The sequence below is a fragment of the Brassica napus genome, chromosome A3, assembly GCF_020379485.1.
Source record: "Brassica napus cultivar Da-Ae chromosome A3, Da-Ae, whole genome shotgun sequence".
NCBI classification, from domain to species: Eukaryota; Viridiplantae; Streptophyta; class Magnoliopsida; order Brassicales; family Brassicaceae; genus Brassica; species Brassica napus.
Genome location: NC_063436.1, coordinates 35,625,770 through 35,638,785, shown reverse-complemented (window position 1 = coordinate 35,638,785; position 13,016 = coordinate 35,625,770). Strand labels below are relative to the sequence as shown.

Genomic DNA, 13,016 nt, shown 5'->3' with positions numbered 1-13,016 from the left:
AGGTCACATCGCACGAACCCAAGACGAGCAACGGGAGAAACACCTTTCACCCTCGTGTACGGGACATAATGCATATTTCCTGCAGAAGTCAAATTCCCCGGCGTCCGAAGAAGATTACTTCCCGAACGAGAAGAGCTCAACAACACCATGCTCCTAGACAATTTCGACCTCGTCAACAAGCACCGGGATCGAGCGCTCGTCCGAATTCAAAATTATCAACACACAGCCGCAAAATACTATACCTCCAATGTTCGAAATCGCCGATTCAACGAAGGGGATTTAGTTCTGCGAAAAGTTTTCCAAAATACTGCCGAGCGAAATGCAGGAAAACTCGGAGCAAACTGGGAAGGACCCTACAAAATCATAAAAGTTGTCCGACCAGGTTCCTACGAAATAGCCAACATGCAAGACGAGAAGATTCCAAGAACTTGGAATGCAATGCATCTCAAAAAATACTATCACTGAACAAATCACTTCACAAACAACCGAACTACGAGACGGCTTGATCTCCAAAAGGGATACATAGGCAGTTTGTCGAAAGACAAATTCAGCTGTCCCCCTCTCAAAAAAAGGGGGGGGGGAGCGGGTATGTATACGTAGACTCGTATACTCCCAAATTTAAAATATCTGACCAGGCTCTCGATATTTTTGAAACTTTTCTACCTTACAAACCGCACAATCACCTTTGGTCCACAAGTTATATTTGTGTCCTAAAAGAACTCACAAATTCACCAGTCACTAGGGAAAAATCAACCTTTGGCATTGCGAGACGTCGCAAAGACGCCTAAGAAACTACTTCCCATCCGACAAAACAAAAACCCTCGTCTAAAAAAAATACGCACTAACATTTCCTCAGACACGTACTCTTCGCGAAGACCCAAATGGTAGTATCTACCACCAAGTTAGTTGTTGATCACATCAAACTCTTAAGCGTCCTAAACAGATAAGGCCATCTCACGAAGATGACCGTCATATATCCGACACAAGGATAATACCGCTATAAAAGAAATCCAAAATTTTTGTCAGCACTTCTAGGAGACTTAAAAATTGTCCTTAGAGTGATGCTCAATTCCAACCAGACAAGTCGTATAAGACGAGAACCTATCGCGGACTTTAAATCGGTATGGAATCAGGTCAAAACTGTAACAGGATACATAAGTCGAATTAGTCCTCGCACCCCCTAAAACCAGAAGTAAACCTAGGTCTTGCCCTAAACCCAGCACACTGGTCTTTAACATCTCAAGGTATTATATCGAAGATATGAGATCCTAAAGCATGCCTATATGCTTATATTTAACGTCCTCAGAAATCCCATGAAGTTAGGACTTTGCGGAAAATTATCGAAACAGACAACAAATATAGCATTCCACTTTGGAGAAAGATATAAGATGACAACTCATAAGCTTCCTTCTACACCATCCACTTACTCACATAAACGCAAACTGATCATCCATTCATAAAATGCCGCAAAGCGGCAAGGATTCAAAGCCACAAGCAGCTAGTCCAAAAACATAAACATGGCCATACAAGGCTAGAGCAAGCACTAATTCATAAACATTTAAAAAAAAATCTTAAACAAGACCGCAACCTTGATCATACTCGGGAATCTAGACCTCTCCTTCACCCGTCGCCTCGTCCAAACTCGGAGCCGCACCATCTCCGCCTTCCCCCACCAGAGGATCTTGCCCCTCAGGGACTTCGGAGGATGTCGGGAGGATGCACTCGGATTTCAGGTCAGCCAGGATGAGTTCAAAACTTCTGTCCACGACCGCCAGATCCTCCTTGTCGGCAGACAACCTGGCCTCCTCGGCCTGTAAAGATGAAGGGGTCTCACCTTTGAGCGCCTGAACCATGGCCATCCCACCATTGATGTTCAATAGGACCAAATCCCTACTGAAAACGCACTCAAGGGAGCTTAGAAAGTCGGCGATCCTCGTCAAACGGGCCTGAAACTCAACGCGCAAAGCACCTTTGGCCTCCTCGACTCTGCGGTTCGTCGATTCTTCGCCATTCTCAATATGGCGTTGAAGTCGACGTACCTCCGAAGACTTGGTCTTCCTGGCCATCTTCTCTTTAATTAAAGAACTCGCCGTCTTCCCATGGTCCCTCTCGAGCTCGCCAATCGGAACCTCCAGCTTGGACACCTTTGCGAAATGAGAATCCTCGACCGCTTTCATCATAGCTTCGAGCTCTGACAATTTGCCATGCGTCTCCGTAAGCTCTCTCGCAAGACGACTCGCCTCAGAACTGCAATCGTTTATCATCCCATCGATCAACGATACAAACTGCAAGATGAAGCCACAATTAGAGATGCGAAGCAAAATGGGGGTGGGCAAAATCCAATGCGACGAGAATAAAACACCAAAAAAAAAAAATAGACAAACCTTTCCACGAAGTCCTGACGCCAGACTCAACCCCTCCGGATGCGAAGGCTCCCCATCATTGCCCTTCGTACACCTCCTCTTCCGACTCTTCACTGGAACAGCTGGAGTACCACTGGGAGCACGCAACACCAGGATGATTTCTTTTCTGGTTGGAGGCGGAGACATCGATTCAGTGACCTTCTCCTTATCGTCAACAACGATCGGAGTTGTAGATGAACCAGACGGCTGGGCCGAGGCATCAGAAACACACAAAATGCCCGTCCCGGACTGTTCCCCTGCATCTTGCGGAGCCTGAACCACAAGATCGACAGCTGGAGTGACAACCGGAGCAGAAGAAGATAGAGGCTCGGCGCAAACGTGGATAGGTTCCTTCTCAGCTTTACGGCGAGCCATCTTCTCTCGGAAAGAAAGGAAGCCGGCGACACAGGCTGGAGCATTGTCGGAAGGGTTTGACTCCGGCGCCTGGGAGGAGGCCTCAACCATCTCAGCATCAGAACTCTTCTTGTCGTTTTGGGAGGAAGACATCTTGAAATAAAAACTAAGGATAGTTTGGAAAGAGAGAGGAGGTGTGAAGAAAATGAAGGATGGGAACTCAATACTTATAGAGGTATGAGTATGAGATTTCAATATATATATAAATAATATATATTTTTCGTATAAGTTTTTTTTTTCTTTATCGACATTTGGTAAGCGAATCTTTGGGTATAAACTTCGTCCAATACGCCTATCTTGCCTAACTCACTAAACTGCGCGCTAGAATCTCATCGTAATCCACGATTCTAACGGGCTGGGGGACTAACTGTTGGGGTCAAAAACGGACACGACGAAGTTAACATCCGAATATCCGTAAAAATCAGCATGAACGTTTTTAGGAAAAGTAATATTCGTAAAGAGATCTTTACGAAAAACCTTGCGGTAAAATCTTGCACTAATCTCAGTTGTTTCATCAAAACTAAACACCCATAGTCCAAGAACACGTTCATAAAACGTCAGAAAAGCATCCAAACAAGGTCGCCACGTAGCGACCTGTCCGCGAACGAGCCGGTCGCTACATAGCGAGCAACCAAACCACTCGGTCGGTCGCTACGTAGCGACCGACCCACGACCGACCAAACCTTTTGTTCGGTCGTTACGTAGCGACCAATCCAGCGCGGACCAGGTCGCTACGTAGCGACCGAACTGTCTCAGACATCGATCAACGGGTACGACCCTAATCCGTGCATTCTCGTATGTTCCTCAATGCTAGCTCCCATGTACCGCAGCCATATCATTTCTCATATCATTCCAATGAAAGTTACCGTTGAAACTTTACGATAAAAACCGCAAGAACTTGTTTTTGTCGAAAAGAAAATCGTAACAAACGTTTCATCTTGATAGACAACCCAACGAGGTCTAAAACGCGACCACAAACCCACTTACGATTATTTAAAAATGAGCTCATAAATACTATGGCGGTTTATGTTTTTATTATAAAAAAATATAAAGATAAGTTTCCGTAGAAAAAAATGTTATGTTTCCGCGGATAAACATGAAGATCGTAAAAAATAGAATATCTCCTTTTTTCACTTAAGACGGCTTAAGGGCAGGAAGGGAAAAGCTAAAACCGACCTTGGAGGAGTATAAGGAGTCCTAGGCGAGAGGCACAAGGGGATAACTTTTTCAGGGCAAACTTAGCACTTAGAGCATTTAGGCAACTTTCCGTTTTTGTTATTTCGAGCTGCGACTCAACTAGGTTTTCAGTCATAGGTTGTTAGAACTAGAAATCTCACCGACAGCTCTCATACCCGAGGCTTCTACCTTGTTGTAACGCTCATACGCGAATTCGGAATAAGACTCCTTTTGCTCTTTTTTACGATTTCTTATTTCTTTTCGTCTTTACTTTTGTGTTCTGATTGCTTGGTGTGTGGTTTAGAAGATATCTGGGACCTCTTCGAAATTAGGGTTTTCCTAACTTTCCTAATTTGAACGGAAATCGACGGTGTGAATTTCGGTTCCCACAACCATTATCATGTGAAGCCGTAGAGGTCTTGAGATCCTGATCTTTTGATCTTGCTGCACTTGTCACATCTTCCAATGACAAAGTATCCTTTCTGTACTTAAGCGTTTCCTTGAGAGAGTTGAACCGTGAAGGAAGCAAATTCAGGAGCAGAATCATTTGTACCTCCTCTGATACAATTACATTCACTCTTGACAGGTAAGAGACAATCTTCAAGAAGTCATCGATATTATCATCCATACTCCGAGTATCGACCATCTTGAAGGTATAGAATTTGTGCTGCAAGTGAATTTTATTTGGTAGAGTCTTTGAAAGATATAACCTCTCCAGTGTAGACCACGTAGAAGCAGATGATGTACACAACTCGATCTTCCTTAAAACATGATCTCCAATATTGAGAATGATCAGATTCATCGCCTTATCCGATCTTTCAAGCGTTTCGGCTTCCTCTTCACCAACCGCTCCATGTAAACATCTTCGCCTTCATCCTTCCGAATCGCTGATACAGAAGGTGATGTAGACTCTTCTAACACATCCTTTAAACTAAGAGCAGACCGATGCTCTAGCATCCTCTTCTTCTACAATGAGAAATCTCCCTTCCTATCAAACCGCTCCACCTTAATTCTTGCATTCGCCATTGACAACCACCAACCTGGCTCTGATACCACTTTGTTGAAACCACAATGGCAAGAACAGTTTGACCTTAAACCAGAATCAAACACACAAACTCGCGACACACTCTTTGACACACTCGCCGATGTAAATTAGAAAATGTGAGTTTGCAGAATAATGGATAACAGAATAAGAACGCGGAAAGGATTGAAGAATTGGACACCAGAAATTGTGTACCAAGGGTTTAATCAGAGGACGGCTAAACTAAATCGACTCAAACCTAGGACTTAGCCGGAGATGGGTTCATATTAAAAAGGAAAGATGAACATTAACTTGAGAATCCTAATTAAAAACAACTTAAACCAAGCTGTGAGTATTTTCTATGCTAACTAATTGCATTCACTACATACGATTCTTATCTGTATTGCCTGATATTATTAATCAGGTAAACATTGGACAAAACATTCCTTTCTCAAGAATGTCTAGCTAAAATATCATCTTCTCTTCATGTTTCTAATAGGGACTGATTCCGATACAGGCCTTAAAAAATATAGACACAGAATTATAATGATACAAATTTAACGTGAAAGTTTTATCCACTTCCTGCTGCGGTAGAATATAGTAGAATATCCAATCGGGGGTTTTTTTTGTTCTTTTTTTTTGGTGCAACATCCAATTGGAGTTTTTAAAAATTAATATGTTTCTTCTTTTCTCTCTTACGAAAGCAATGATAAACGGCATCAAATCCTAAGGTAAACTACCTATAATACATTTGATTACCACTTTTTCCAAACCTAAGTGTGGTCCTTCATGTTTTATGTGCATTCTGCCGAGAAACTAGGGTCCACAACTAAACAATTTTATTCTTTAACGTATCTATGTATATTGATATAGGTTTTATACCACTTTGAGAAAAGCAGGACCACCTATAGTTAGGTCATTTCATAGGCCCTAAGTAATAGGGTACGATTTCACTACCACTACTATCATGTGGATAACATCAGCTCATATATGAATGTGAGAAATAATTATTTGAAGGTTTTTATTTCGAATTTTGAGGACCATGTAATTTGCGACTTGTGAAAGGTATAGAGATTCAGAAACTAAGAACATCTTCACATGGAAAGAAAAGAACAGTACGAATCTATGCATGTAACTACCAAGTAAAACCTTAATGATCACGTGAATAGAATTTACCTCATGCTATGCTGTGTATTGATCCAAACAAATTGACTGATATCGACAACTTTTGGACTCAAGTCTATTGTCTTATTTGTGGGGAGAGCAAAAGTTGGTTAGTGCATTGCTCTCACAGCCTGGTGTTTAAATTCAAAATCTGGTTCGATTCCTTTTGATTGAGTAAATAAATGAAATCATCGGCAAATTCGCGTCAAGCAGTTCAATAAAATCTAAATACACTTATGCTGATGTTCCATAGATGAAAGACATGAATAATATATGTTCCTTAAAACAAATTTGAAGAAAATAAAAATATATGTTCTGAAAACAAAGATGAATAGTGTATTAGTTTCTAAAACAAACCTATGACTTTGTAACCTTGGTATGCTTTCAATTTTTGGTTCGATACGTATGGACCGCTTTATTTCGTATTCTCAAATTTGAATTTGTTCTATGGGCTTTTATTTCTTCCCATCGTGCAACTTTTTTCTCATTGCACTTATATATTTTGTGACTTCTAGTTAGGTTTTCTTGTCTTTGAGATAAAGCCCATGTTCTCCACTCTCTTGGGATAGTGATGCTTTATTACTCTGGCTTAGGTTTTTATGATTACTAACTTTAAAGTGCTTAAGCCCCTGTTGGGGTTAAAATCGGTCACGACGGAATCAATGTCTGAAAATCCCCAAATAATATCTTTTGCAATAAAAAGTTCGTATAATTTTTATTGAAAAGGTTATATGACAAGTTATTGATATATTTTATCGACAACAAGAAGCAAACATTGTTGGGGTCAAAAACGGTTATCTCGAAATCAACGTCCAAAATTGCGTTTCTGTACGAAAGATTTCTCGACACACTCTCGACAAAAGTTCTGGAGCAAAAGACTCGAGAGAAATGGATCACAGAACCAAACACGCAGTCCAACTCATTCGTTCGAACATTTTGAGGTGAAAAACTGCACAGATGCGTCAGATGTTTGGCTATGGATGATGACATTCCCATGGTTTGATTGAGCCCATCGTTTGACGCAAGATAGAGCGTTGAGTTAGCTTTCCAATGCCACCAGTCTGAGGTCAATCAGCATCCTATAGCATAAGGTATGCCCATTTTATTGAAGGGTGGACAGAGCACACCGTCCGCCGAGCTGGATCGACCAAACGACCAGCTCGGCGGATGGCCGAGCTGGATCGACCATGAGACCTGCTCGGCCATCCGCCGAGCTGGACCAGTCCAGTTCAGCGGATGGCCGAGCTGGATCGAACACGCGACCAGCTCGGACATCCGCCGAGCTGGACCATTCCTCTTCGGCGGATGGCCGAGGTTGACCATCCGCGAGCTGGATCGAACACGCGACCAGCTAAGTCATCCGCCGAGCTGGACCATCCACCGAGCTGGAACAAACGTGTTGTCTTCAGCCCTTCATTGCAACTACCCCCTTCAGGATTAGAACGAACCTGCTCTTGTTTCATCTCGATCAGAGTCACCGTTGGAACTTTACTATTTAAAAACCGCAAAAACTCGTTCTCTCGAGTAACATTCGGATTGATCGTATAAAACGGCAACGGTTAGCTGAATACCTCGAATTGCCTATGCTATACGAGGATTTTGAATGTTCTTCGGAATCGACTGTTGGAGTCAAAATTGGTCACGACGGATTCAATGTCTGAAATAAATCAGCATGAACGTTTTTACGAAAAGTAATCTTCGTAAAGAAATCGTTACGAAGAGCCTTGCGGTAAATTCTTGTTTAAATCTCAATCGAACCACTAAATACCGATTGTCCGAAGGCAACTGACATGTATCCAAATCGGCCACGGACAAGCTCGAGTATGGCAATCAGACCGCGGACAAGCCAAGCTCAATCGATACGCGGCGACCAAGCATGCACACAGCTCGGTCGCTACGTAGCGACCGAGCATGCGTACTGCTCGATCTCTACGTAGCGACCGAGCCTGAGCCAAGCTCGGTCGTTACGTAGCGACCGAGCACGCGTACTGCTCGGTTGCTACGTAGCGACCGAGGACACGTGCTGCTTGGATGCTACGTAGCGACCGAGCTTGAGCCAAGCTCGGTCGCTATGTAGCAACCGAGCCCGCGTACTGCTCGGTCGCTACGTAGCAATCGAGCACGCGCACGGCACGGTTGCTACGTAGCGAGCGAGCACGGAACCAAGCTTGGTCACTACGTAGTGACTGAGCACATGCACGTTTCGATCGTTACGAAGCGATCGAGCTTTCTCAAAACGTCGATACGACGGGAATCCATGCATTCTCGTCTACTCTTTAATGATATCACCCGAAGACCGTAGCTGAACCATTTCATGTTTTTCGTCACTCGAAGTTATCGATCAAACTTTAAAATAAAAACCGCGGAAATTTCATTTTTATCGTTCTACGACTAGATCGTAATGAAATAAATTTCGGTAACACTCCATGAGTAACTCCAAGAAACTTTCACCTAAGATCAAAATCACAGCAGAAATGTGTCTCGTAAAACTCACAGAAACACGCTACTTTGACATATGTATACATATCACCGATTTACAACCTTCGTAAAACCGGTCCCCATTACCTACGCGAAAAATCCTTCGTACAATCAGACCAAGTCTTACGAAGAAACTTTCTAAAGTTAACATAACAGGCTTTATGGGGAAGTATGTTTTGTATAGCAAACGCAAACCTCTAAGATCTGATTTTCGATGATCAATCTAAACTTTATCTCTTCGCATTACGATCTAATAGATCTCTTTTTTTTAGCCATGCGGCTCGCTGGCTTCTGCCTTTCTTTTCCCTCGGTCACATCCGAGAAGGCAGTCATCCCGCCGCTGACTCCACACTGGTTATGTAGCAAACCTCTTGGGCTTCGTCTTCCTCAGACAAAAAAAACTCGATTTTGATAAGACTATAGGTCACATTATACGAAATATTTGTCGTATAACTGAAACCTAGAGCGGAGAATCGTTTTCTACGACACTCGGCCATATTAGCACGGATAACCCCGACAAACTTGGCCTATCAATCTCGACAAGCGCTTTTTGGCCCTCGGTCAATTATGCCTTCCACTAAAGGTCCAAACCAATATTTGCCATCCCCTTTAAGGACGATCGTAAACTAACATGATCTTATATGTTAAAAATGGTCTAATCCTTGACCTACAAAATCCTTGGCTATCTGAGTGAACACATCCTTCAGGCCAAGCCAAACTATTTGAGAAACCATCGCTCCATCACTTAACGGCTAAACGGCAATCTACGATTTTTCTAAAAACGTCGTGTGACTATTAAGAGAATAATTATCGTATAGCCCACAGTCGGAAATCATATGATAAATTCTTCGTAGCGAAACTCAGTCCTAACAACCAAACGGTTAACGGAAAATCTAAACATTTCAAAAATTGACCAAGTTCGATACGCTCCACAATTAACTTTAAGCCCGCAACGTTTTACCCATAATACACGGTATGTAAGGAAAAATTCGTAACAAAGCTTCTAGAGCTATACGAAACATCCTCAAAAATGCACTAAATAGATCTCGGAAGGCCAACACTTCACAAAGCACTATGAAGGAAAACACTTCTTCCCATGGAAAAATTTACGCGACACCTCAGTCCAAATTCCTTGATCGCAAATCAAATTATTAGCATCCAAACAAGAACAACAATTTTGGCTGCGAACATTTGTAGTCAAACCAGAATGTTCTCAAACGCATGGCTAAGACTAAACCTTTGCAACACCGCGAAACATCTTCAAACCCGCGGCATACGAAAAAATAACAAATCTTCAGCATCGCGAGACGTCGCAGACGCCTGAAGATTCATTCTTCGCAAAATTTCTTTCCTCGATAAAAACACCTTCTTGGAAGACCAGACAGTCATACGCACTAACATCTTCTCAAAACATATCCTTCGGGAAGACTCAAAAACGGTAATATCTACAGATAAGTTTGTTGCTGATCACAACAAACTCTTAACGTCCTAAACATACTTAGGCCTCTCATAGAGATAGCTCTCGGACACCCAACACAAGGGTAATAGCGCTATATATAAAAAAATCCCAAATTTTGGTCAGCACTTTCGGGAGACTTAAAAATTGTCCTCGATGAGATGCTCGATTCCAACCATACAAGTCACGTAAGCTGAGAACATATCGCGTACTTTAAAGCGGGATGGAATCAGGTCGAAAACGATACGGGAAACGTAAGTCGATAGTCATCGCACCGCCTAGAACCATGATTAGACCTAGGTCTTGCCCTAAACCCAGCGCACTGGTCTCTAACATCTCTAGGCATAGTATCAAACACCCTGATACGAGATCCCAAAATTTGTCTCTTGGCCAATGTTTGAGCATCTTCAGAAATCCCGCAAGTTTATACATTGCGGAAAACTCTCGAAACAGATCACGGATATAGCAGTTCACACAGAGTTAGATTACGAGATGACAACTCGTAGTATTCCCTCTACGCCCATATAAAATGCCATCGGCAGCAACACGCCCGATAACTTCTGCATATAAACTAGACCGTAAAGGTCTCGCTGGAAACCTAGTCATAAGAACCTTAACTCCAAGATGAACTACGAAAGGCTTGATCCCTTCAACAAGGGTACGTAGGCAGCCGTCATAAGGCGCAGCCCCAATCTTATTGCGTTCTACTTTTAGAACAGCGAGAAGACCACTTACCACGGTCCTTTTCAACCATTAATTCTGCTTAACTCACCTTACTTGCCTAACTTGCCAAGCCACTCGCTAGAACCTCACGCTAGAAGCTCATGGTTCTAACGAGCTGGGGGGGGGGGCTAAATGTTGGGGTAAAAATCGGTCACGACGGAATCAATGTCTGAAAGTCCGTAAAAATCAACATGGACGTTTTTTACGAAAAGTAATCTTCGTAAAGAAATCGTTACGAAGAGCCTTGCAGTAAAATCTTGTTCAAATCTCAATCGAACCACTAAATACTGATTGTCCGAAGGTAACAGACATGTATCCAAATCGGCCATGGACAAGCTCGAGTATGGCAATCGGACAGCAGACAAGCCAAGCTCGATCGATACGCGGCGACCAAGCATGCACACAGCTCGGTCGCTACGTAGCGACCGAGCACACGTACTGCTCGGTCGCTAAGCCCGAGCCAAGCTCGGTCGCTATCTAGCGACCTAGCACGCGTACTGCTCGGTCGCTACGTAGCGAACGAGCTCGAGCCAAGCTTGGTCAAGATCGGTCGCTACATAGCAACCGAGCATGCGTACTGCTCGGTCGCTACGTAGAGACCGAGCACGCGCACGGTACGGTCGCTATGAAGCGACCGAGCTCCAAACTTATCTTGGTCACTACGTAGTGACCGAGCAATGCACGTTTCGATTGTTACGAAGCAATCGGGCTTTTTCAAAACGTCGATACGACGGGAATCCATGCATTCCCGTCTACTCTTTAATGATATCACCCGAAGACCATAGCTGAACCATTTCATGTTTCTCATCACTCGAAGTCATCGATTAAACTTTACGATAAAAACCGCAGAAAGTTCGTTCGAAACAAAACAGCCAGAAAATCATGTGGGCCCCACAGCCTTACACTTTGATTGGCCAAGAAAAGGATATATAGAAACGAGAGTGTTGTACTGACGGGTACGATCATACCAGCACAAATGCACTGGATCCCATCAGAACTCCGCAGCTAAGCGTGCTTGGGCAAGAGTAGGACTAGGATGGGTGACCTCCCGGGAAGTCCTCGTGTTGCACCCCTTTTTATTTTTTATTTTTATTTTTCAGCCTAAAGCGAGTCTAAACTTGGAAACCTCATAACTTTTGAACCGAAAGGAACTATGTCGCCCATAGCACCATTTCGGAAAGCCCCATAAACCATAATGGGCGGTGAATAGACGGCGCAATTATTGGGCTCAAATTCAGCCGTTTTCACCCTCAAACGGGCTGCAGAAAATTATGGCACATAAAAAGGATCGAAAGCGTATTTCGCTGGAAACAAAACGGCCAGAAAATCATGTACTCACGGGTGCGATCATACCAGCACTAATGCACTGGATCCCATCAGAACTTCGCAGTCAAGCATGCTTGGGCGAGAGTAGTACTAGGAAGGGTGACATCCTGGGAAGTCTTCGTGTTGCACCCTTTTTTATTTTTTATTTTTATTTTTCAGAGTAAAAGAGTCTAGACTTGGAAACCTCATAAATTTTGAACCTTGAGGAACTACGTTTCCCATAGCACCATTTCGGAAAGCCCCAAAAACCAGAATGGGCGGTGAATAGACGGAGCAATTTTTTAGGCTCAAATTCAGCCGTTTTAACTCTCAAACGGGCTGCAGAAAGTTACGGCACGTAAAAAGGATCGAAAGCGGATTTCGCTGGGAGCAAAATGGGCAGAAAATCATGTGGGCCCCACGGCGTTACACTTGGATTGGCCGAAACAAAGGATATATGGAAACGCGAGTGATGTACTCACGGGTGCGATCATACCAGTACTAATCTACCGGATCCCATCAGAACTACGCAGTCAAGCGTGCTTGGACGAATGTAGTACTAGGATGGGTGACCTCCCGGGAAGTCCTCATGTTGCACCCCTTTTATTTTTTATTTTTATTTTTCATCTTAAAACGAGTCTAAACTTGGAAACCTCATAACTTTTGAACCTTGAGGAACTACGTCGCCCATAACACCATTTCAGAAAGCCCCCGAAACCATAATGGGCGGTGAATGGACGGTGCAATTTTTCGGGCTCAAATTCAGCTGTTTTGACACTTAAACGGGATGCAGAAAGTTACGCCACGTAAAAAAGATCGAAAGCAGTTTCTTAGGGTGTTTTTGATGCTTTCTTAACGCCATTAACCTCGACGCACT

At 43.3% G+C, this 13,016-nt stretch overlaps 1 protein-coding gene, 2 non-coding genes and 1 pseudogene across 3 annotated transcripts; 3 read left to right on the top strand and 1 right to left on the bottom strand.

Moving 5' to 3' along the window:
- Nucleotides 1-1,370: 1,370 nt before the first annotated feature.
- Nucleotides 1,371-3,033, bottom strand: LOC125607133. The gene is made up of 2 exons (XM_048776932.1): nucleotides 2,385-3,033; nucleotides 1,371-2,285 (listed from the first exon to the last, which is right to left on the bottom strand). Exons 1-2 carry the CDS (start codon nucleotides 2,907-2,909, stop codon nucleotides 1,608-1,610), a joined length of 1,203 nt encoding a protein of 400 aa, XP_048632889.1. The 5' UTR covers nucleotides 2,910-3,033; the 3' UTR covers nucleotides 1,371-1,607.
- Nucleotides 3,034-11,788: 8,755 nt separating this feature from the next.
- On the top strand, nucleotides 11,789-11,907 carry LOC125607517. The gene has a single exon (XR_007338676.1). It is a non-coding gene; the product is annotated as a 5S ribosomal RNA (ribosomal RNA).
- A 266-nt stretch (nucleotides 11,908-12,173) lies between these two features.
- On the top strand, nucleotides 12,174-12,292 carry LOC125607530. Its single transcript, XR_007338688.1, has one exon. It is a non-coding gene; the product is annotated as a 5S ribosomal RNA (ribosomal RNA).
- A 329-nt stretch (nucleotides 12,293-12,621) lies between these two features.
- LOC125607617 lies at nucleotides 12,622-12,740 on the top strand (annotated as a pseudogene).
- The last annotated feature ends 276 nt before the right edge of the window (nucleotides 12,741-13,016 follow it).